We start from the raw sequence: 25,378 nt of genomic DNA, 5'->3' as shown, positions 1-25,378 counted from the left end.
CCAGGCATCAAAAAAATCTATTTTTCAAACTGAAGCAATTCCTGGAATTGCTCTATTTTGCTTGAATTTTTTTTTGAACCGTCTTTTTATTTAGCATGTTTTGGTCATTTCCTGAGTGATACTTTGATGTTTTTTTTCCCACGTGTATTTTTCAGCATTCTATGGGTGTCTTTTTACCGATATTTTAAAACTGTTAAAAAATGAAGAAAATGCTCTTGCGTAAGAAAAAACACTGGCAAAATGTTCAAAAAGGTGACGGAGAGCCCTCTTGTGCATCCTTTTAGCCTTCCCATTGACATCTATTGTATAGTATTGGGTGTCTTCCTGGTAGAATATGCCAGAAGAATGCTGGCTTACTACTTTTCAACGCTTGGCATCTTTGAAAGCCTGATGTATTCAAAAGATGTTCAAAAACCAGAAAAAAAGACTAAAAACATAATTTTTTCCATACAAATTAATAAAAACATTTCTTTATTGTTAACGCGTTTTCTTTTACTTTTTCTGCCCCCTCAAAAAACAGTAGAAAAAAATTCAGCATAAACATACACATAAATATCATAGATGTTAATGATTATTGACCATTATGTCTATCTAGAATAAACTGGAAAATTTCTGCTTTCTAATATATGGTAATGTTTTTGTACTGTAAATTTAGCATTTTTGCATCAATGTGGAAGTTATCTTTAAGTCACAGTTTTATATATTTTCAAGTTAAAGACTTTGTTCTTTGTATTTTATTTATAACAGATTTGTTGGGAAAATCAATTTGTGGCATGTATTAATATACGATGGTTCTTCTTCTGTGACTGTTAGTGCAGATTTTTTCACAGTCTGAATAGCTCTCCTGTCGTAAAAAATGACAATTGATGGAGGCACATGTGACCAGATCTGTCCATCAGCCCCCTCCAATTAAAAAAGCAATAAAAAAGGATTTGGGGGTATGTCAAAAGCAAAAGAAAAGTCAAAGAGTTAGCAGGGGAAATTGCTGATCCACTAGTCAGAATCTTTGAAAAATCTTGGAGAAGAGGAATCAAAAGATTGCAGAAGGGCAAATATTGTCCCTATCTTCAAAAAAGAAAAGAAGTTGGAGCCAGGAAATTACAGGCCAGTGAACCTTACTTCTATACCAGGAAAGATCTTTGACCAAATTATTAACCAGCATGTATGTAGGTACTTGTATAGGAATACTGTAATTTACCAGAGCCAGCATGGGTTTGAAGCAATCAAGTCATGCCAGACTAATCTAGTTTCCTTCTGCAGAAATTTCTGCTACTTGTGAACATACCCTTATAGAGCATATAGCTTTATTAAAAGACTACATTCTACTGTGAATTTTTCATATAGCGCTTCTTACTTCTGCCCATATTATCCCCATCTTTTGCAGCCCTCTCCTCCTCTCTCTTCTTCTCGATGTATGTGCAGCAGTCAATGAAAGCGTCCACACATTCTTTGCCTTCCAAGATGTTTAATGCTCGTCTTTCGCAGTTGTCACCCATTGGATTTTCCTGCATGCCATCAGTGCAGCACTTCCTTGCTGATTCCTTGTACTTAGAGGCTGAAAAATATATTTTTATTGATATCCACACAAAAAATTACAGCCACATTCACAAATATGATTAGATGATTCATTTTATAATGACGGCGATGGAGCAAATGCCAACTAAGATCTGTGTCAGGCACAACATTTTTAAAATTTTACTACTATTGTTAATGGTGGTGTGAACTCACATAAGTTTATGCCTTGAACTATTTGTCTTTATTAACTACATTTTACTTGAAAGAATTAATGAATACCTATAACGTTCAAAAATAAAAAAATAAAACTTGAAAAAGAAAAAAAAAGCAGAAATAGTCCATCTAGGACAACCTTCTAACCTTCATTGTTACAGAAGGACAAACATGAAGTATGAGTTGTAGGCCATTTTTCATCATCTGTGGTACTCTCTACCCAGAAGAGACACCTTGGTACGTGTCTTGGCCTAAGCAACTTAATTTAAGTAGATCAGAGAATTTGTCCAATCAAAGGCTGAAATTCTACAAGAAAACAAACAATTTTCTAACCCCATCACATAATCATTGCACGTTACCATTCTTCTTACCGTATGTAGTCTTTAGTTCAACCAGTTGTGCCGTGGAACGGCGCCTTCGAGCCGCACGAACTTCACATTGTAGCTCTGAAAAAGTTTTAAAAAAATGATTAATATGTACCGTATTATGGACAACTAATGCATTTTTAATGCAGAAATTAGTAATTAGCTTTAATATAAAAATCTAAAATAGCTGAAAATGACAATTTCCAATGTACCTAGAAAGTATTCAATAGCAGGGCTCCTCCTTCACCCTTCAGCCCCTCTTTCAATGCTTTTTCATCCTTTACTCATTATCTCTTCATATATCAATAATTCTTCCCTCTTCTTTTTTAGCTCCATCAAATTCTTACCTGTAAGACTTCTACATCTCTTGACCCCTAATTTTCTTATTCTTATGATCTTTTCACACCATCAGAACTTCTCAAATGCCCTCAACCTCTTCGTATTAACTTTTTAAAAGAAGTCTGTCACAGCCAAAAGTCAAATGGACCCAATTAGACATTCATATAGGAGACGTAGCCCCTGTAATAATTATACTGTAGATTGTACTGATTTTTTTATGAACAGCCTTCAGTTCTTCGTGTGAATAAAGGCTCAGTGCACCATTCTGCTCCCCTTAGCTACCATCCTTCACTATTCCTTTATGTGATGGGCGAATCCGAACAATTAAGTTCAGGGTCCGACCAAACACCTACTGTTAGGGTACAGACCCGAACACCGACTTCTCCAGGAAGTCCATGATATTGTTCGGGTCTGGCACCCCGAACATTGGGTGTTTCCTACAGTGTCATGCAGAGAAACACTGGCGGCTATGATAAGCATATCACATATCTGGCCACAGAGACGTCAGTTGATGTGAGTACTACACACGGTGAACTGAAATTTCTCATGGTGAACTGCAGTAAACTCACTGAGCTCAGCACTGCACCATGAGACTTTTTTTCACGGTGCTAGCGGTCATCTCACTGAGTTCACCACAGTTCATCGGTCCAGCTGACACTAAAGCCTTAGTCACCTGCGGTAACTCAATGGCGTTACCGCTTGTCACTGATGCTGGCTTCAATGGAATGGGCGTAAGGTGAGTATTTTTGTTGTTTATTATGGCAGCAAGGCGAGTATAACTGTATTTGTTATTTTTTAAATAAATTTGTAAAACTGTGTTTTCATTTCAAATAAAGGACTTTATTCTGGGTGTTTTTAATGACAATATGACTATGGAGGTAGTTATGGAGAGGCATCTTATAGTGCCAGAATTGGCGCATCTAACAGATGTACCTTTTTGGGGGCAGCTGCGGGCTGCTATTTTAAGGCTGCGGAGCCAAAATTCATGGCCCCTTGCCAGCCTGAGTATACCAGTACCCAGCTTTCTGTTTTAACTTGGCTGGTTGTCAAATATAGTTGGGAGCCCATGCCATTTTTTTAATTTTTTTATTTAAATAATTTAAAAAATTTATGGGGACCCCTCTATTCTTAATAACCAGACATGATAAAACTTACAGCTGTGGGTTGTAGCCCACAAGTGTCAGTTTTGCCATGTCGGCTATAAAAAATAAAACAAAAAAACTATAGGAGAGAAGAAGCTCACCTAGGGTCTTATCCGACAATTTCAGAATCTGTTATTCAGAAAACTGCTCACCTGGTGCCCCTTTGATAGGGCATATAAACATCAGCTGCCGCAGATCCACGGGTCAAGGTTTGACCATATCAGGATCCATATAAAGAATTTTTGTGGATATTGTCTGCGCTGCTGACCAAATGGAAATCCGGACGCATATATGAAAAGGAATGGTGGTTTTATTCAACACGTTTCAAAATCTGTATGTGATTTCTTCCTCAGGAAATACCACACACATATCTGATATGTGTGTGGTATTTCCTGAAGAAGAAGTCATATACAGACTTCGAAACGTGTCGAATAAAACCACCATTCCTTTTCATCTAGACAGCCGTATTTCCATTTGTTCAGCAGCGCAGATGATATCCACAAAAATACTTTATATGGCTATCAAAAATAGAAAGACCTCATGCAATTTTATTTTACAATTTATTTATTTATAGCGCGGACATTATTAGCGGTAGCTGGCGTAAGCTGATGGGAGTAGCACTCTCTCATCAGCCGATGCCTCTGTGACCTGAGGTGAACTTTTTACCTCCGGTCACAGCTGCTGACTCACGCTGTCATCTGACAGCATGGGAATCATAACTCTCTGACCTGAGGTAATAATGTTACCTAATGTTAAACTAAATTAGTAAATCCTACAGTACCATTATGACCTTTATATGAAGATCTAAATAGTTCAATTTGATCTTTGAGAGTGAAAGACTACCACAAAAGGACTAACCCATTTTCATTGGAAGTTACCCTATTGCCTCTCCTTCTATTTCATCATAATATTTTTTTTCCTCCAAGATATTTCCATTGCCTTTTTCCGCTTTCCAGATCCTCATCATCATATTCAAAGCATCTCCCTACTTGCCTCTTCGCTCTTCTAATGAAATTTTTACCGTTTATCTTCACGACCTACTCCACACCCTACTAATTTCCTCTTCATACTCTCATCTTCTAGATATTTTCAATCTCACTCCTATACTCTACTCTCATTTTGATTTCATGCCAACTCCTTGAGGACTCCTCCTATAAAACATTTATTTTTATAACAACAATAGATGATCGCCATTACCTGATCTCTGTTGGGTTGTTGTCTGGAAACTTGATTGCAGGGCCAAACCAGCATCATAAAACACCCCCATACTATTGGCACCACTCCCAGGCGAGCAGCCAATGTCTGATTTCTCCACCGAGTCCCACACCTAGAAAGGCAAGGCAGACATGGATGATGTTTAACCTTAATAATGCATCACTTGCACAATTTTCTATAATTATAGTTTTTAATGAACTGTTACATGGGCTCCTCACCTTTTTTTGGGAAATCTTATATTTTTTATTCAGCACAAAGACACCTTTGTCTACGGCCACCAGTCCCACATAGGCCTTGTGATCTGCTTGCAGTTTCAATTTCATAGAAGAACCCGGGCTTTGCACTTTGTTGTCTCTTTCCGCATTGCCGGTCACCAACAGCTATTTCACAGTATAACATAGGTATATTAGTAAACATTTTCTCTATAGCAAAATTACTTCCGTGAACAGTTTGAAAATCAACAAACCTCTTCAACTATCTTATACCTCTTGTCTCTCTTTATTTATTAATAACTGAAGATTACAAAATCACGTGGAAAGTCAACAACCTTTATATTTTAGGTATGATGCTCACCGTTCCCATGCATGAGTCTGTTACGTCCACCCAGATGGAATCTGAGACAATCTCAGTTCCAACAATGTAATATGCAACTATACGGAAGGATGGAATAAATTCTTCTGTGATGGGGAGAGACATGGTAACCAAGGTCTGACCCTGCAACCGAGGTTGCTTATCCACTTTAAGTATCCTGCCCTTGTTCATGACCTAAAAAGCACGAAAACAGTAGATAATACCTGAACTTGAATCCATCTGATCACACAACATATCTTACACTTTAGTTCTAGTAGCCATACATACCTCATACAAACTACTTTACTCCTTTCCATCGTAAAGTTAACCCTCTCTTGATCTTCTCACACCTCACCAACCTCACTTTTAATATCTCCAATTCTTTTGGTGTCCCTCAAGGTTCTTTCCTGAGACCACTACTTTTTTCCATTTATGCCTCATAAAACGATCGGATAAGGCAACTTTTCCTGTTTGCTTTAATTTTTTGGGGAGTTTTAATTTGCAGAGAGGTTTTTCTCTCTAGATCTACAGTAGTTTTCTCTCTAGATCTAGTTTTCTCTCTAGATCTAGATTTTTCCCTCTAGGTCTAGTTTTTCTCTCTAGATCCCAGTACATGATAAACATAACATAATAAAAACACTGCCAAAAGTACCAATGCCTGGTTTAAAAACAACAGTATGAGAGACACCAGACCCAACAATGCAGACGAGCTGAAGGCTGCTATCAAAGCAATCTGGGCTTCCATAACCCCTCAGCAGTGCCACAGGCTGATCGCCTCCATGCCACGCCGCATTGATGCAGTAATTGATGCAAAAGGAGCCCCGACCAAGTATTGAGTGCATTTACTGAACATACATTTCAGTAGGACAACATTTCAGATGTTAAAATTATTTTTCAAGTTGGTGTTATAAAGCATTCTAATTTACTGAGAAAATGACTTTTGAGTTTTCATTGGCTGTAAGCCATAATCATCAACATTAACAGAAATAAACACTTGAAATAGATCACTCTGTTTGTAAAGACTCTATAATGTCTGAGTTTCATTTTTTGTATTGAAGAACTGAAATAAAGTAAATTTTTTGCAGGCCCAAGAACATATGGACAGCCACACAGACGTCAATGGGCGCATGTTGTATCCATGATTACCATGTGTACAACATGTTTGTGGAAAATGGACGTGTGAATGAAACCTTAAAGATGGTAGCCCCAAGATAATCCTGCGAGTTCACCCTGTATGTGACAATGTTGAGTTGTGGAATATATACAGTAGAAAGTGTTTACCAGGTAGGTGAAGTGCTGGATCTGGTTCTGTAAGGCTGCTTTGTTATTACGAATATTGAAGTTTACAGCAAGATTATCTCCAGGCTTGACTTCTGCGGAGGTGATACCAATGTGCAAGTAATTTCCACCTGACTGATAAGCAGTGGCTGTCATTGATTCTGTGGCTTGCCGGGCAGCAGGGAGCTGAGGACTTGCTGTTTTCACCTGTAATCAGTAAAGATTGCAAAAATGCAGGGTACATTGAGTCACCAAGGAAAAAAAATGAATATTCCTTCTGGTCAAAATTTAAAGATTCTTTTATTACAGCCTATTTCCACTTATCACCGGATGCCATACATTGCATCATCACGACTATAGACCTAGGACTAAAGGTTCTTTCACATTGCGTTCAGGCCCCCGTTCAGTGACCCCATTGGGGCTTACGTCTGCACCAAATGCAAAATGGGATTTGAATGTATGCTCTGCCGAAGCCTTAGACTATAATGTGTATGTGCGCTCTGCCGTGCATCATTATTGGGCATGTACATAAATCTTACTCATCGCTGTCAAAGGTGCCGCACACTATGCCCCGACGCGTGTTTTGTGTGGGCTTCTTCCGCGTGCTGTTGTGCATCGGGGCATAGTGTGTGGCACCTTTGACAGTGATGGGTAAAATTTACATGGGGTTATGACCTGGTGACATTTCAGCGAGGGACAGACAGTATCTTTACACCTCACTTGGGTATTTACTATGTCTTTGCTTTCTTTACATTATCTTTGCACTGACACTTTATGTATATTTAAGAGTATACTTGAATCATTCTGTCACACTATTGGTGCTGCAGTTGTGTTGCACTGGTGTCTCTTATCAGTATTCTGTCTTAATTTTTGCCTCTATGTTTGTTTAAAACTTTTGTGAAATTATTACGACTAAATATATTGATTGAATTTTATCAGTGGATTTGCACTGCGTTTTCTTGCATGTTTACCAATATAGTGGGCGCTATTCATGGCTGATGCTATTGGTGGTTTGGATATCTTGACCTAGTACCACCATTTGAGATTATGTTTCCTCTTAAGGCCCCGTCTCACATAGCGAGATCGCTAGCGAGATCGCTGCTGAGTCACAAGTTTTGTGACGCAACAGCGACCTCCATAGCGATCTCGCTATGTGTGACACGTACCAGCGATCAGGCCCCTGCTGCGAGATCGCTGGTCGTGTCGGAATGGCCTGGACCTTTTTTTGGTCGTTGAGGTCCCGCTGACATCGCTGAATCGGTGTGTGTGACACCGATCCAGCGATGTCTTCACTGGTAACCAGGGTAAACATCGGGTTACTAAGCGCAGGGCCGCGCTTAGTAACCCGATGTTTACCCTGGTTACCAGCGTAAATGTAAAAAAAAACAAACACTACATACTCGCCTTCTGATGTCCGTCAGGTCCCTTGCCGTCTGCTTCCTGCTCTCACTGACTGAGCGCCGCAAAGTGAGAAGTGAGAGCACAGCAGTGACGTCACCGCTGCGCTCTGCTCTCACTGTACGGCCGGATCTCAGTCAGAGCAGGAAGCAGACGGCGAGGGACCTGGACACCGAAAGGCGAGTATGTACTGTTTGTTTTTTTTGGTAACCAGGGTAAACATAGGGTTACTAAGCGCGGCCGTGCGCTTAGTAACCCGATGTTTACCCTGGTTACCCGGGTGCTGCAGGGGGACTTCGGCATCGTTGAAGACAGTTTCAACGATGCCGAAGTTGTTCCCCTGATCGTTGGTCGCTGGAGAGAGCGGTCTGTGTGACAGCTCTCCAGCGACCACACAGCGACTTACCAACGATCACGGCCAGGTCGTATCGCTGGTTGTGATCGTTGGTAAATCGCTTAGTGAGACGGGGCCTTTACTGGGATTTTGTATTATATGTCTGAGTGTCTGCCTCCAGTAGGCGTACACTCCCGAAAATGATGCATGACAGGGCGCGCGTTTGCTCTGTTGGCACTCCTATAGTCTATGGTCCCGTGGCACTAATTTTGAGGGGGGTGCGGACGCAAGACCCGATAAGGCTAAGGAACACACACCTGATCGCAGTGAGAAAGCACCCTAAGGCACTAAAACAGAAACTGAGAATATTCTTGTAAAATGTCATCGAATAACATACAAGGTGGAAACTATCCCTAAAGCCAGGTTAGCATAATTCAGAGACAAGGACATTTTAGACTTAATTTTGAACTGTTTATTATTCTTTTTTCAAAAATCAATTTACAATATACAATCGTCATTATTTTTTCTATATCAGTCCCAATCATTGACCCTTCCCTGTCTTCGGGAACAAAATATGTAACAAAAAATAGAGTAGAGAATTTTTTTTCATGCTTATATATATTAAACTTTTCAAAAAACTGACCGTCACATCCAAACATAGACTAAGTGTGAACAGGTGCTGAACCTAGAGTCACCAACTCGCATACAGTCAAGCAAATAAGGCAGCACACTGCAGCGCTGAAACATGCAAACATGAAACATGAAAACTGAACTGCATTACTGCACTAGAAATATGAAAAATGAGAGCGTTTAGCGCATAAAAATGGCCAATTTTATGTGTACCTGGTAGCCACTTTAGGGCATCTCTGTTGTGAATTCCGCTCTTGGGCTCCCTCCGGTGGTTGTAAGTAGCACTTTTGTGAATTCTGCTCTTGGGCTCCCTCCTGTGGTTTTGAGTGGTATAGCTGCTTCTTGGATTTAGCATCAGCAGCTGCGTCCATTGATCTTCTTTCTGCTCGGCTATATTAGTCTGGCTTTATCCCTCAATCAATGCCAGTTGCCAATTGTTCCTGCCTGGAGGCACGGCTCTTGGATTTCCCTGACACTCTGACTCGTTCAGCAAAGATAAGTCCTTGCTTGTCCTTTTGCAGTCCACTTATTGTGGACTTATTGTTCAGCACATTCTATGTTTTGCTCATTTGTCCAGCTTATCAGTATGGATCTATTTAACTAAGCTGGAAGCTCTGGGCTGCAGATTTTGCTCTCCACACCTTTAGTCAGGTGTGGAAATTTTTGCATATCTCTGCGGTGGACTTTTTCTAGTTTTTGTTACTGACCGCACAGTGTTTCTTTCCTTACTGTCTATCTAGCTAGAATTGGCCTCCTTTGCTAAAATCTTGTTTCATACTACGTATGTCATTTCCTTCTCCTCTCACAGCCAATATTTGTGGGGGGCTGTCCTATCCTTTGGGGATTTTCTCTGAGGCAAGATAGCTTTCCGTTTTCTACCTTTAGCTAGTTCTCCGGCTGTGACGAGATGTCCAGGGAGTGACAGGAACATTCCACGGCTACTGCTAGTGTTGTGTTAAGATCAGGAACTGCGGTCTGTATAGTTACCACCTGCCCAGAGCTAGTCGCATGTCGCTCCTAAATTACCAGTCCATAACAGTGCAACTGGCCAAAAATGAGTTGAATGCATCTCAAAAGAAGGAAAAGAAAAAGAGTTCTGAGCCATTTTTTCTTTTTTTTTCTTTAGTCTGTTTTGTCTTTTTCCTTCCTTTTAATCTCTGGGTGGATTTGGGCGCGGACATGGATGTTCAGGGTTTATTTTCTCGTGTGGATCAGCTTGCTGCAAGAGTTCAGAGTATCCAAGATTATGTTGTTCAGACTCCAGCCTTAGAGCCTAGAATTCCTACTCCAGATTTGTTTTACGGGGATAGATCTAAGTTTTTGAACTTTAAGAATAACTGCAAATTGTTTTTTGCTCTGAAACCCCGTTCCTCTGGTGACCCCACTCAGCAAGTTAAAACAGTTATTTCTCTGCTGCGTGGTGACCCTCAGGACTGGGCATTTTCCCTTGAGTCAGGGGATCTGGCATTGCTTAATGTAGATGCATTTTTTCAATCGCTCGGATTATTGTATGACGAACCTAACTCTGTAGAGCATGCTGAGAAAACACTTTTGGCCCTGTGTCAGGGTTAGGAAGCGGCAGAATTGTACTGCCAGAAATTTAGAAAATGGTCTGTGCTCACTAAATGGAATGAGGATGCTCTGGCAGCAATTTTCAGAAAGGGCCTTTCAGAAGCCCTTAAAGATGTTATGGTGGGGTTCCCCACGCCTGTTGGTTTGAGCGAATCTATGTCCCTAGCCATTCAAATTGATCGGCGTCTGCGCGAGCGCAAAGTGGTGCACCATATGGCAGCGTCCTCTGAACAGAGTCCTGAGCCTATGCAATGTGATAGGATTCTGACTAGAGTGGAACAGAGGGGATACAGACGTCAAAATGGGCTGTGTTTTTACTGTGGTGATTCTGCTCATACTATTTCTGATTGCCCTAAGCGTATTAAGAGGGTCGCTAGATCTGTTACCATTAGTACTGTACAGCCTAAGTTTCTCCTGTCTGTGACCCTGATTTGCTCATTGTCATCTTTCTCTGTCATTGCATTTGTGGATTCAGGCGCTGCCCTGAACTTGATGGACTTAGATTTCGCCAGGCGCTGTGGTTTTTCTTTGCAGCCTTTGCAGATTCCTATTCCTTTGAGGGGTATTGATGCTACACCGTTGGCCAAGAATAAACCTCAGTATTGGACTCAGCTGACTATGTGCATGGCTCCAGCACATCAGGAAGATTGTCGTTTTCTGGTGTTGCATAATTTACATGATGTTGTTGTACTGGGTTTTCCATGGTTACAAGTACACAATCCAGTGTTGGATTGGAAATCGATGTCTGTGACTAGTTGGGGTTGTCAAGGGGTACATAGTAACATTCCTTTAATGTCAATTTCCTCTTCCCCCTCTTCTGATGTTCCTGAATTTTTGTCAGATTTCCAGGATGTATTCGATGAGCCCAAGTCCAGTTCCCTTCCTCCTCATAGGGACTGTGATTGTGCTATCGACTTGGTTCCTGGCTGTAAGTTCCCTAAGGGCCGACTCTTCAATCTGTCTGTGCCAGAGCATTCCGCTATGCGGAGCTATGTTAAAGAGTCTTTAGAGAAGGGGCATATTCGGCCATCTTCGTCACCATTGGGAGCAGGATTCTTTTTTGTTGCCAAGAAGGATAGCTCCTTGAGACCTTGTATTGATTATCGCCTTCTTAATTCCAATACCCTTTACTGTTGTGAATTCCGTTCTCGGGCTCCCTCCTGTGGTCGTGAATGGTACTTTGGTGAGTTCTGTCCTTGGACACCCTCTGGTGGCTTTAAGTGGAACTGCTGATTTTTGAGGTTGGCTTTCTCAGCTGTCCTCGTTTATTGCTGCTGCTGGTTTCCCTGTTTAACTCTGCCCAGGTCGTTAGTTCATGCCAGCTGTCAATGTCTCAGTACTGGTTCAGATCTCTCTTGGATTTCTCAGATGACCTGTCTACTCCAGCAGAAGCTAAGTCCTCGCTAGTCCATTTGCTGTTCATTGGTTTTTGAATATATTTCTCAGTACATGCTATGTTTCAGTCCAGCCTGCTATTATGATATTTCCTTGCTAGCTGGAAGCTCTGGGGGTGCAGAGCTGCACCTCCACACCGTGAGTCGGTGTGGAGGTCTTTTTGCACACTCTGCGTGTTTTTTGTAGTTTTTAATACTGACCGCATAGTTCCCTTTCCTATCCTCTGTCTGTCTAGAGAAGATTCGGCCTCCTTTGCTAAAATCTGTTTCATTCCTGTGTTTGTTACTTCCTCTTAACTCACAGTCAATATATGTGGGGGATTACCTTTACTTTGGGGAATTTCTCTGAGGCAAGGTAGGCTGCTATTTCTATCTTTAGGGGTAGTTAGCTCTTAGGCTGTGAAGAGGCGTCTAGAGAGAGTTAGGTACGCTCCACGGCTATTTCTAGTGTGTGTGATAGGATTAGGGATTGCGGTCAGTAGAGTTACCACTTCCTCAGAGCTTGTCCCAGGTTTTTTCATTTTAACCATCAGGTCATTTCGGGTGCTCCTAACCACCAGATCCATAACAGTACAGCTGGCCTACAAAGTGTTAATGCATCTCAAAAGAGGGAAAAGAGAAGTTCTGAGTCAATTTTTTTTTCTTTGCTGCTTGTTTTGTCTTTCTTTTCCCCTTAACCTCTGGGTGGTTCAGGACTCAGGAGTAGATATGGATCTTCAGGGTTTGTCCTCTTGTGTGGATCAACTCGCTGTTAGGGTACAGAGTATTCAAGATTATGTAGTTCAGAATCCGATGTTAGAGCCTAGAATTCCAATTCCTGATTTGTTTTCTGGGGATAGATCTAAATTTTTGAATTTCAAAAATAATTGCAGACTGTTTCTTGCTCTGAAACCCCGCTCTTCTGGTGACCCCATTCAGCAAGTAAAGATTGTTATTTCTTTGTTGCGTGGTGACCCGCAAGACTGGGCATTCTCCCTTGAGCCAGGAAATCCTGCATTGCTTAATGTAGATGCATTTTTTCTAGCGCTTGGATTGCTTTATGACGAACCTAATTCTGTGGATCAGGCAGAAAAGATCTTGCTGACTCTATGTCAGGGTCAGGATGAAGCAGAAGTATATTGCCAGAAGTTTAGAAAGTGGTCTGTGCTTACACAATGGAATGAATGTGCCCTGGCAGCAATTTTCAGAAAGGGTCTTTCTGAAGCCCTTAAAGATGTTATGGTGGGGTTTCCCACGCCTGCTGGTCTGAATGAATCAATGTCTTTGGCCATTCAGATTGATCGGCGTTTGCGCGACCGCAAAGTTGTGCACCATTTGGCGGTGTCCTCTGAGCAAAGGCCTGAGCCTATGCAATGTGATAGGACTTTGACCAGAGCTGAACGGCAAGAACACAGACGTCATGGGCTGTGTTTTTACTGTGGTGACTCTTCTCATGCTATCTCTGATTGTCCTAAGCGCACTAAGAGGTTCGCTAGGTCTGTCACCATTAGTACTGTGCAGCCTAAATTTCTCTTATCTGTTACTCTGTTACTCTGATTTGCTCATTGTCGTCCTACTCTGTTATGGCATTTGTGGATTCGGGCACTGCTCTGAATTTGATGGACTTGGAGTTTGCCAGGCGCTGTGGTTTTTTCTTGGAGCCTTTGCAGATTCCTATTCCCTTAAGGGGGATTGATGCTATGCCATTGACCAAGAATAAACCTCAGTACTGGACTCAGCTGACCATGTGCATGGCTCCCGCACATCAGGAAAATATTCGCTTTTTGGTGTTGCATAATTTGCATGATGTTGTCGTGTTGGGTTTGCCATGGTTACAGGTTCATAATCCAGTATTGGATTGGAAATCAATGTCTGTGTCTAGTTGGGGTTGTCAAGGGATACATACTGATTTTCCTTTGATGTCAATTTCTTCTTCCACTCCTTCCGAAATTCCTGAGTTTTTGTCGGAATACCAGGATGTATTTGATGAGCCCAAGTCCAGTGCCCTACCTCCTCATAGGGACTGTGATTGCGCTATTAATTTGATTCCTGGTAGTAAGTTCCCTAAGGGCCGACTGTTTAATTTATCTGTGCCAGAACATGCCGCTATGCGGAGTTATGTAAAGGAGTCCTTGGAGAAAGGACATATTCGCCCGTCTTCGTCACCGTTGGGAGTAGGGATCTTTTTTGTGGCCAAGAAGGATGGCTCTCTGAGACCCTGTATAGATTACCGCCTTCTCAATAAAATCACGGTCAAATTTCAGTACCCTTTGCCTCTGTTGTCTGATTTGTTTGCTCGGATTAAGGGGGCTAGTTGGTTTACCAAGATTGACCTTCGAGGGGCGTATAATCTTGTGCGTATTAAACAGGGCGATGAATGGAAAACAGCATTTAATACGCCCGAGGGCCATTTTGAGTACCTGGTGATGCCATTCGGGCTTTCTAATGCCCCATCTGTGTTTCAGTCCTTTATGCACGACATCTTCCGGAAGTATCTGGATAGGTTCATGATTGTATATTTGGATGATATTTTGGTCTTTTCGGATGATTGGGAGTCTCATGTAAGGCAGGTCAGGATGGTGTTCCAGGTCCTTCGTGTTAATGCGTTGTTTGTGAAGGGGTCTAAATGCCTCTTTGGAGTTCAGAAGTTTTCCTTTTTGGGCTTCATTTTTTCCCCTTCTACTATCGAGATGGACCCTGTTAAAGTTCAGGCCATTTATGATTGAACTCAACCTACATCTGTGAAGAGTCTTCAGAAGTTCCTGGGCTTTGCTAATTTTTACCGTCGCTTCATCGCTAATTTTTCTAGTGTGGTTAAGCCTTTGACTGATTTGACGAAGAAAGGCGCTGATGTGGTGAACTGGTCCCCTGAGGCCGTTGAGGCTTTTCAGAAGCTTAAACGTCGTTTTACTTCGGCCCCTGTGTTGCGTCAGCCAGATGTTTTGCTCCCTTTTCAGGTCGAGGTTGATGCTTCTGAGATTGGGGTAGGGGCTGTTTTGTCTCAGAGAAGTTCTGATGGCTCTTTGATGAAGCCGTGTGCTTTCTTTTCTAGAAAGTTTTCACCTGCTGAGCGTAATTATGATGTCGGCAATCGGGAGTTGTTGGCTATGAAGTGGGCATTCGAGGAGTGGCGACATTGGCTTGAGGGAGCCAAACATCGCGTGGTGGTCTTGACTGATCACAAGAATCTGACTTTCCTCGAGTCCGCCAAGAGGTTGAATCCTAGACAGGCTCGATGGTCACTGTTTTTCTCCCGTTTCGATTTTGTGGTCTCATACCTTCCGGGATCTAAGAATGTGAAGGCTGATGCCCTTTCTAGGAGTTTTTTGCCTGATTCTCCGGGAGTCTCTGAGCCGGCTGGTATTCTCAAAGGGGGTGATTTTTTCTGCCATCTCCCCTGATTTGCGGCGGGTGCTGCAGGAGTTTCAGGCTGATAGGCCTGACCGCTGTCCAGTGGAGAAACTGTTTGTCCCTGATAGATGGACTAGTAGGGTTATTTCTGAGGTTCATTGTTCAGTATTGGCTGGTCATCCTGGGATTTTTGGTACCAGAGATTTGGTTGCTAGGTCCTTTTGGTGGCCTTCCTTGTCACGGGATGTGCGTTCTTTTGTGCAGTCCTGTGGGACTTGTGCTTGGGCCAAACCTTGCAGTTCTCGTGCCAGTGGGTTGCTTTTGCCTTTGCCTGTCCCGAAGAGGCCCTGGACGCATATTTCCATGGATTTCATTTCTGATCTTCCTGTCTCTCAAAGGATGTCTGTCATCTGGGTGGTTTGTGATCGGTTTTCTAAGATGGTCCATTTGGTACCCTTGCCTAAATTGCCTTCCTCCTCTGATTTGGTTCCATTATTTTTTCAGCATGTGGTTCGTTTGCATGGCATTCCGGAGAACATTGTGTCGGACAGAGGTTCCCAGTTTGTTTCTAAGTTTTGGCGGTCCTTTTGTGCTAAGATGGGCATTGATTTGTCTTTTTCTTCAGCGTTCCATCCTCAGACAAATGGCCAAACCGAACGAACTAATCAGACCTTGGAGACCTATCTGAGATGCTTTGTCTCTGCTGATCAGGATGATTGGGTGACCTTCTTGCCATTGGCCGAGTTCGCCCTTAATAATCGGGCTAGTTCCGCTACTTTGGTTTCGCCTTTTTTTTGTAATTCTGGTTTTCATCCTCGTTTTTCTTCAGGGCAGATTGAGCCTTCTGACTGTCCTGGTGTGGATTCTGTAGTGGACAGGTTGCAGCAAATTTAGACTCACGTGGTGGACAATTTGACGTTGTCTCAGGAGAAGGCGCAACGTTTTGCTAACCGCCGTCGCTGTGTTGGTCCCCGACTTCGTGTTGGGGATTTGGTTTGGTTGTCTTCTCGTTTTGTTCCTATGAAGGTTTCTTCTCCTAAGTTCAAGCCTCGTTTCATTGGTCCTTATAAGATTTCTGAAATTATCAATCCTGTGTCTTTTCGTTTGGCCCTTCCAGCTTCTTTTGCCATCCATAATGTGTTCCATAGGTCGTTGTAGCAGAGATTTGTGGCGCCTATGGTTCCTTCCGTTGATCCTCCTGCTCCGGTGTTGGTTGAGGGGGAATTAGAGTATGTGGTGGAGAAGATTTTGGATTCTCGTATTTCGAGACGGAAGCTTCAGTACCTGGTTAAATGGAAGGGCTATGGTCAGGAGGATAATTCCTGGGTTGTTGCCTCCGATGTCCATGCTGCCGATTTGGGTCGTGCCTTTCATTTGGCTCGTCCTGATCGGCCTGGGGGCTCTGGTGAGGGTTCGGTGACCCCTCCTCAAGGGGGGGGGGTACTGTTGTGAATTCCGTTCTCGGGCTCCCTCCTGTGGTCGTGAATGGTACTTTGGTGAGTTCTGACCTTGGACACCCTCTGGTGGCTTTAAGTGGAACTGCTGATTTTTGAGGTTGGCTTTCTCAGCTGTCTTCGTTTATTGCTGCTGCTGGTTTCCCTATTTAACTCTGCCCAGGTCGTTAGTTCATGCCAGCTGTCAATGTCTCAGTACTGGTTCAGATCTCTCTTGGATTTCTCAGATGACCTGTCTACTCCAGCAGAAGCTAAGTCCTCGCTAGTCCATTTGCTGTTCATTGGTTTTTGAATATATTTCTCAGTACATGCTATGTTTCAGTCCAGCCTGCTATTATGATATTTCCTTGCTAGCTGGAAGCTCTGGGGGTGCAGAGCTGCACCTCCACAACGTGAGTCGGTGTGGAGGTCTTTTTGCACACTCTGCGTGGTTTTTGTAGTTTTTAATACTGACTGCATAGTTCCCTTTCCTATCCTCTGTCTGTCTAGAGAAGATTCGGCCTCCTTTGCTAAAATCTGTTTAATTCCTGTGTTTGTTACTTCCTCTTAACTCACAGTCAATATTTGTGGGGGACTACCTTTACTTTGGGGAACTTCTCTGAGGCAAGGTAGGCTGCTATTTCTATCTTTAGGGGTAGTTAGCTCTTAGGCTGTGAAGAGGCATCTAGGGAGAGTTAGGTACGCTCCACGGCTATTTCTAGTGTGTGTGATAGGATTAGGGATTGCGGTCAGTAGAGTTACCACTTCCTCAGAGCTGGTCCCAGGTTTTTTCATTTTAACCATCAGGTCATTTCGGGTGCTCCTAACCACCAGGTCCATAACACTTTACCTTTGCTCTCTGATTTGTTTGCTCGGATTAAGGGGGCTAGTTGGTTTACCAAGATTGACCTTCGAGGGGCGTATAATCTTGTTCGTATTAAACAGGGTGACGAATGGAAAACTGCATTTAATACGCCCGAAGGCCATTTTGAATACCTGGTGATGCCTTTCGGGCTTTCTAATGCTCTTTCTGTATTTCAGTCCTTCATGCATGATATTTTTCGCAATTATCTTGATAAATTCTTGATTGTGTATTTGGATGATATTTTGATTTTTTCCAATGATTGGGAGTCTCACGTGAAGCAGGTCAGGATGGTATTCCAGATCCTTCATGATAATGCTCTATTTGTGAAGGGGTCTAAGTGCCTATTTGGGGTCCAGAAGGTCTCTTTTTTGGTTTTTTTTTTCTCCTTCGTCTATAGAAATGGATCCTGTTAAGGTCCAAGCCATTCATGACTGGGTTCAACCCACATCTGTGAAGAGCCTCCAGAAATTTTTGGGCTTTGCTAATTTTTATCGCCGTTTCATTGCCAACTTCTCTAGTGTGGTTAAGCCCCTGACTGATTTGACGAAGAAGGGCGCTGATGTGGCAAATTGGTCCTCTGAGGCTCTGGAGGCCTTTCAGGAGCTTAAGCACCGATTTACTTCTGCCCCGGTCTTGCGTCAGCCTGATGTGTCTCTTCCTTTTCAGGTTGAGGTTGACGCTTCTGAGATTGGGGCAGGGGCCGTTTTGTCACAGAGGAACTCTGATGGTTCCTTGATGAAACCATGTGCCTTCTTTTCCCAAAAGTTTTCGCCTGCGGAACGCAATTATGATGTCGGCAATCGGGAGTTGTTGGCGATGAAGTGGGCATTTGAGGAGTGGCGACATTGGCTTGAGGGAGCCAAGCATCGCGTTGTGGTCTTGACCAATCATAAGAATCTGATTTACCTCGAGTCGGCCAAGCGGCTGAACCCTAGACAGGCTCGATGGTCCCTGTTTTTCTCCCGTTTCGATTTTGTGGTCTCATATCTTCCGGGATCTAAGAATGTTAAGGCAGATGCCCTCTCTAGGAGTTTTTTGCCTGATTCTCCTGGAGTTCTTGAGCCGGTTGGCATTCTTAGGGAAGGGGTGATTCTTTCTGCTATCTCCCCTGATTTACGGCGGGTGCTTCAGGAATTTCAGGCTGATAAACCTGACCGCTGTCCTGTGGGGAAGCTGTTTGTTCCTGATAGATGGACAAGTAAGGTAATTTCTGAGGTCCATTGTTCTGAGTTGGCCGGTCATCCTGGGATTTTTGATACCAGGGATTTGGTTGCTAGGTCCTTTTGGTGGCCTTCCTTGTCGCGGGATGTGCGTTCTTTTGTGCAGTCCTGTGGGACCTGTGCCCGGGCTAAGCCTTGCTGTTCCCACGCTAGTGGGTTGCTTTTGCCTTTGCCTGTCCCTGAGAGGCCCTGGACACATATTTCCATGGATTTTATTTCGGATCTTCGTGTGTCTCAGAGGATGTCTGTTATCTGGGTGGTTTGTGACCGGTTCTCTAAGATGGTCCATTTGGTACCTTTGCCTAAATTGCCTTCCTCCTCTGATTTGGTTCCATTGTTTTTTCAGCATGTGGTTCGTTTGCATGGCATTCCGGAGAATATTGTGTCTGACAGAGGTTCCCAGTTTGTTTCCAGGTTTTGGCGGTCCTTTTGTGCCAGGATGGGCATTAATTTGTCTTTTTCTTCGGCGTTCCATCCTCAGACAAATGGCCAAACTGAGTGAACTAATCAAACCTTGGAAACCTATTTGAGATGCTTTGTGTCTGCTGATCAGGATGATTGGGTGGCTTTCTTGCCGTTGGCCGAGTTTGCCCTTAATAATCAGGCCAGTTCGGCTACTTTGGTTTCACCTTTTTTTTGTAATTTTGGTTTCCATCCTCGTTTTTCTTCAGGGCAGGTTGAGCCTTCTGATTGTCCTGGTGTTGATTCCGTGATGGACAGGTTACAGCAGATTTGGACTCATGTGGTAGACAATTTGACGTTGTCTCAGGAAAAGGCTCAGCAATTTGCTAACCGCCGTCGGTGTGTTGGTCCTCGGCTTCGTGTGGGGGATTTAGTCTGGTTATCTTCTCGTCATATTCCTATGAAGGTTTCTTCCCCTAAGTTCAAGCCTCGGTTTATTGGTCCTTATAAGATTTCTGAGATTATCAATCCAGTGTCTTTTCGTTTGGCCCTTCCAGCCTCTTTTGCCATCCACAATGTTTTCCATAGATCGTTGTTGCGGAGATATGTGGTACCTGTGGTTCCCTCTGTGGATCCTCCTGCCCCGGTATTGGTTGAGGGGGAGTTGGAATATGTGTTTCTTTCCTTACTGTCTATCTAGCTAGAATTGGCCTCCTTTGCTAAAATCTTGTTTCATACTACGTATGTCATTTCCTTCTCCTCTCACAGCCAATATTTGTGGGGGGCTGTCCTATCTTTTGGGGATTTTCTCTGAGGCAAGATAGCTTTCTGTTTTCTACCTTTAGGGGTAGCTAGTTCTCCGGCTGTGACGAGATGTCCAGGGAGTGACAGGAACATTCCACGGCTACTGCTAGTGTTGTGTTAAGATCAGGAACTGCGGTCTGTATAGTTACCACCTGCCCAGAGCTAGTCGCATGTCGCTCCTAAATTACCAGTCCATAACACATCTCTCTTATACCAGGTCCTACGCTTTCCTTTCCTCGCTGAGAATAAACGTCTCCATGTGAATGGGTACCTGAAAAAACCTCTTCTTAAACTAACATTCTCTCTCTCTGTGGAGGGGTAATGGACCTGCTGCAATTAAGACACCTGTGGCTAAGAGGCGGAGTGCTCGGTCAGAAGGCTAAAGAATACATTTAAAAAAACTGACCGTCACATCCAAACATTGACTGTATACGAGTTGGTGACTCTGGGTTCAGCACCTGTTCACACTTAGTCTATGTTTGGATGTGACGGTCAGTTTTTTGAAATGTATTCTTTAGCCTTCTGACCGAGCACTCCGCCTCTTAGCCACAGGTGTCTTTATTGCAGCAGGTCCATTACCCCTCCACAGAGAGAGAGAATGTTATTTTAAGAAGAGGTTTTCACAGGTACCCATTCACATGGAGACGTTTATTCTCTGCGAGGAAAGGAAAGCGTAGGACCTGGTATAAGAGAGATGCCCTAAAGTGGCTACCAGGTACACATAAAATTAATAGTTAAATAGATCCATACTGATAAGCTGGACAAATGAGCAAAACATAGAATGTGCTGAACAATAAGTCCACAACAAGTGGACTGCAAAAGGACAAGCAAGGACTTATCTTTGCTGAACGAGTCAGAGTGTCAGGGAAATCCAAGAGCCGTGCCTCCAGGCAGGAACAATTGGCAACTGGCATTGATTGAGGGATAAAGCCAGACTAATATAGCCGAGCAGAAAGAAGATCAATGGACGCAGCTGCTGATGCTAAATCCAAGAAGCAGCTATACCACTCAAAACCACAGGAGGGAGCCCAAGAGCAGAATTCACAAAAGTGCTACTTACAACCACCGGAGGGAGCCCAAGAGCGGAATTCACAACAGAGATGCCCTAAAGTGGCTACCAGGTACACATAAAATTGGCCAATTTTATGCGCTAAACGCTCTCATTTTTCATATTTCTAGTGCAGTAATGCAGTTCAGTTTTCATGTTTCATGTTTGCATATTTCAGCACTGCAGTGTGCTGCCTTATTTGCTTGATTATATATATTAACCTGTCATGGATTCATGCCACTGAATAAATCAGAGCCTGGCCATACAATCGCAGCTAGTTATTGTTTTTCTCGGAAACATTCAAGTGTTTCAGAGAAAATAAACTTTAATGCTCCATCACCGGCGGCTTCTCCAAGTGTCACTGCAAATGATTGACAGGTCTCTCTGTCATCTAAGTGTATGGAGAGAGACCGGTCAATCAACTGCATCAGCACTGAGAAGAGCTAGAACTTTACAGTACATTGATATTCATGTAAAGTCCATATGATACACTGAAGTTCTGAGGCATCGTCAGCGCGTTTCTCTCTTTTTATCAGTTAATAACATAATAATTTGCTGATACTCACAGTAATTTTAAGTGAACTTAAACTTGAGGCCGTGTTCAATGTCAGCTTGGCCGTTCCCTCTGGTCCTGTCATTCCTTCCACTTTTATTGGTTCAGTCGCGACTGGGACGCGAATTGCTGGAGAACCATCAGGGTTTGTCACAAACACCTTGGGAAATAAAAAGATAGGTATGATAAATATTTATAGGGTAAAAACCATTGAAAGTGTTCCTTGGGGTCATTATTAAAATTGAAGGCACATTAGAATGTAAAAAAAACAGGCCAACCGATCTGACATACAGTGCCTACAAGTAGTATTCAACCCCCTGCAGATTTAGCAGGTTTACACATTTGGAATTAACTTGGCATTGTGACATTTGGACTGTAGATCAGCCTGGAAGTGTGAAATGCACTGCAGCAAAAAAGAATGTTATTTCTTTGTTTATTTTTTGTTTAAATTGTGAAAAGTCTTTTCAGAGGGTCATTTATTATTCAACCCCTCAACCCACCAGAATTCTGTTTGGTTCCCCTAAAGTATTAAGAAGTAGTTCAGGCACAAAGAACAATGAGCTTCACATGTTTGGATTAATTATCTCTTTTTCCAGCCTTTTCTGACTATTTAAGACCCTCCCCAAACTTGTGAACAGCACTCATACATGGTCAACATGGGAAAGACAAAGGAGCATTCCAAGGCCATCAGAAACAAGATCGTGGAGGGTCACAAGGCTGGCAAGGGGTACAAAACCCTTTCCAAGGAGTTGGGCCTACCTGTCTCCACTGTTGGGAGCATCATCCGGAAGTGGAAGGCTTATGGAACTACTGTTAGCCTTCCACGGCCTGGACAGCCTTTGAAAGTTTCCTCCCATGCCGAGGCCAGGCTTGTCCGAAGAGTCAAGGCTAACCCAAGGACAACAAGGAAGGAGCTCCGGGAAGATCTCATGGCAGTGGGGACATTGGTTTCAGTCAATACCATAAGTAACGTACTCCACCGCAATGGTCTCCGTTCCAGACGAGCCCGTAAGGTACCTTTACTTTCAAAGCGTCATGTCAAGGCTCGTCTACAGTTTGCTCATGATCACTTGGAGGACTCTGAGACTGACTGGTTCAAGGTTCTCTGGTCTGATGAGACCAAGATCGAGATCTTTGGTGCCAACCACACACGTGACGTTTGGAGACTGGATGGCACTGCATACGACCCCAAGAATACCATCCCTACAGTTAAGCATGGTGGTGGCAGCATCATGCTGTGGGGCTGTTTCTCAGCCAAGGGGCCTGGCCATCTGGTCCGCATCCATGGGAAGATGGATAGCACGGCCTGCCTGGAGATTTTGGCCAAGAACCTCCGCTCCTCCATCAAGGATCTTAAGATGGGTCGTCATTTCATCTTCCAACAAGACAACGACCCAAAGCACACAGCCAAGAAAACCAAGGCCTGGTTCAAGAGGCAAAAAATCAAGGTGTTGCAGTGGCCTAGTCAGTCTCCTGACCTTAACCCAATTGAAAACTTGTGGAAGGAGCTCAAGATTAAAGTCCACATGAGACACCCAAAGAACCTAGATAACTTGGAGAAGATCTGCATGGAGGAGTGGGCCAAGATAACTCCAGAGACCTGTGCCGGACTGATCAGGTCTTATAAAAGACGATTATTAGCTGTAATTGCAAACAAAGGTTATTCCACAAAATATTAAACCTAGGGGTTGAATAATAATTGACCCACACTTTTATGTTTAAAATTTATAAAAATTTAACTGAGCAACAAAACGTTTTGGTTTGTAAGATTTATGCATCTGTTAATAAATCCTGCTCTTGTTTGAAGTTTGAAGGCTCTAACTTATTTGCATCTTATTAAACCTGCTAAATCTGCAGGGGGTTGAATACTTCTTGTAGGCACTGTAATTTATGGAATAGAACTGTAAATCTGATCCTGCTTTATTATGAGTAAGTGAATCATTCTTTAGTTTCAACTCTTCATGGTTAAAAAATATTAATTCTATACAAAAGTATGATTTCATCCGTATACATCCTTTAATAATATGTATATTCGGTGGAACCAAGGACTCAAACCTGTGAAGCTCCAAATCATTTATAAATATGATTTATAACATTGGATCAACAGCCTGTGAATTCCAGAGATCTGTAGGTTAAAGTCCTCATCTTTTTAGAACATTTACGACTCTTTGTTCTTGAGTTGCCGATTCCAGAGTAGAGACTCACATCTTTTGCCTATCCTTGTGATTGTGCCCATTAATGTCCAAGATAGCGGTGAGGAATGTATTTTGGTATCATCACACACACATATGAATTATGGACTTACTTCCATAAATATAGATCAACAAGGGTTACATACCGTAAAGTCGAAGGGCATTCCAGGCTTGAAATATTTGGCGGTTTTGGTAAATAGAATTTTAAATGGTGATTTGACAATGTGAATGTCTTCCAGTTCACTTTCCACAATTTCACTGCCTAAAAGAAAGATTGGAGTTCAGGAGGTGAATGCAGGACTACATTGAGGGATGAAAATTCATCTCTTAAAAAGTAGATTTGAGAAAATTTTTCAGAATGTGGTTCCGATTACGATCGGGGGCAAATAATTCGCCGAACAAAGCCGAATGTCATTTGAGTCAATAGAAGTGTTTGGAAATGAGGTACCAATATGGCATGAATATGGCAAATTCAGATTTGGCCACCGAATCCGTACAAATTCGATCAACTTTGTTAAAGTGTAACCATCGTTTTCGTTTTTATTTGATAAATCAATAGCACATCTGAAAATAAGAAACGCTGTAATATATCTTATGCAAGAAAATCTGCTTCTTTCTCAGGCAGGACTTATCTTTCAGTCTCAATTTACAGGTAAAATTTGTGACTATTGACATTCGCAGCAAAAAGATAGGAAATTACAGTGATACTGATGAGATTCTATGGAGAGCGGGGGAGGTGGGATGAGCTCTGTCTTAATACTCCACCTTTCCTCGTCTTCATAGAATCTCATCAGCCGGAACCTCCTTCTATCTCAGTAATGTAACAATCTGTCTTCACTGAATACAGATTTTACCTGTGATTTGAGAATTTTGAGAATGACTGATCAGTCCAGGAGGAGAAAGAAGCAGATTTCCCTGATAAGATATATTGGAAAGTTGCTTATTTTCATGTATAATATTGATTTATAAAATAAAAATTAAAACAATGGTTACTCTTTAAATGACTATTAGGTGTAATTTGTAATGTCCTAAAAAATCTAACCTGTTAATTATCTGCATAAAATATCTAATCAGTCACTGTTTATAATAACCTCATTCTGGGTCACTTTTATAGGAAACCAATTAACCTATTAGAAAACATCTTCATCGTTACTTTTAAGACCCAGGGTGAGGCAAAAATAAAAAATAAACTATACTCAGCTCCCAAACACATTCCACTCCATTGCTCTGCTACGGGCTTCCTTCTTTTAGGCAGGAGGAATCACTGTTTTTTTTCCGCTCAGACAGAACGTTAAGGATTCAATTAATCAGTCATCTCTGGTTGGCTACAGCAATCATGTGACTATTCCTGCCAGAAGAGGAATCCAAAATCTCAGAGGGGGTTGCCAGCCGCCGGGCAGAGAAGTGGCACTTGACAAGTATATAAGAAAGTGTTTTTTATTTTTTTATACTTTTCTCTCTCTGGGTCTAATCATAAAGCATTTAAAAGTAGTGGACAAACCTCCAATTTCTCATTAAATACATACATTATTGTGACAAGCTAGCAATACCCTTTATAGGCTGATA

General features: G+C 42.6%; 1 protein-coding gene across 1 annotated transcript in view; it reads right to left on the bottom strand.

The window, feature by feature from the left end:
* C3 (complement C3) overlaps positions 1–25,378 on the bottom strand; it is a 74,899-nt gene that overhangs the window by 34,005 nt on the left and 15,516 nt on the right. Inside the window, exons 10-17 of the mRNA XM_077261790.1 lie at positions 23,959–24,074; positions 21,634–21,780; positions 6,641–6,844; positions 5,363–5,554; positions 5,008–5,169; positions 4,772–4,901; positions 2,100–2,174; positions 1,355–1,555 (exon numbers count right to left, since the gene is read on the bottom strand). Coding sequence (XP_077117905.1) covers positions 1,355–1,555; positions 2,100–2,174; positions 4,772–4,901; positions 5,008–5,169; positions 5,363–5,554; positions 6,641–6,844; positions 21,634–21,780; positions 23,959–24,074 — 1,227 coding nt within the window. The remainder of the gene's footprint in view (positions 1–1,354; positions 1,556–2,099; positions 2,175–4,771; positions 4,902–5,007; positions 5,170–5,362; positions 5,555–6,640; positions 6,845–21,633; positions 21,781–23,958; positions 24,075–25,378) is intronic.

This window comes from Ranitomeya variabilis, chromosome 5 (genome assembly GCF_051348905.1).
Source record: "Ranitomeya variabilis isolate aRanVar5 chromosome 5, aRanVar5.hap1, whole genome shotgun sequence".
NCBI classification, from domain to species: Eukaryota; Metazoa; Chordata; class Amphibia; order Anura; family Dendrobatidae; genus Ranitomeya; species Ranitomeya variabilis.
Note: the sequence above shows the minus strand (reverse complement) of the source record. Positions and strands in the feature narration are given on the sequence as shown.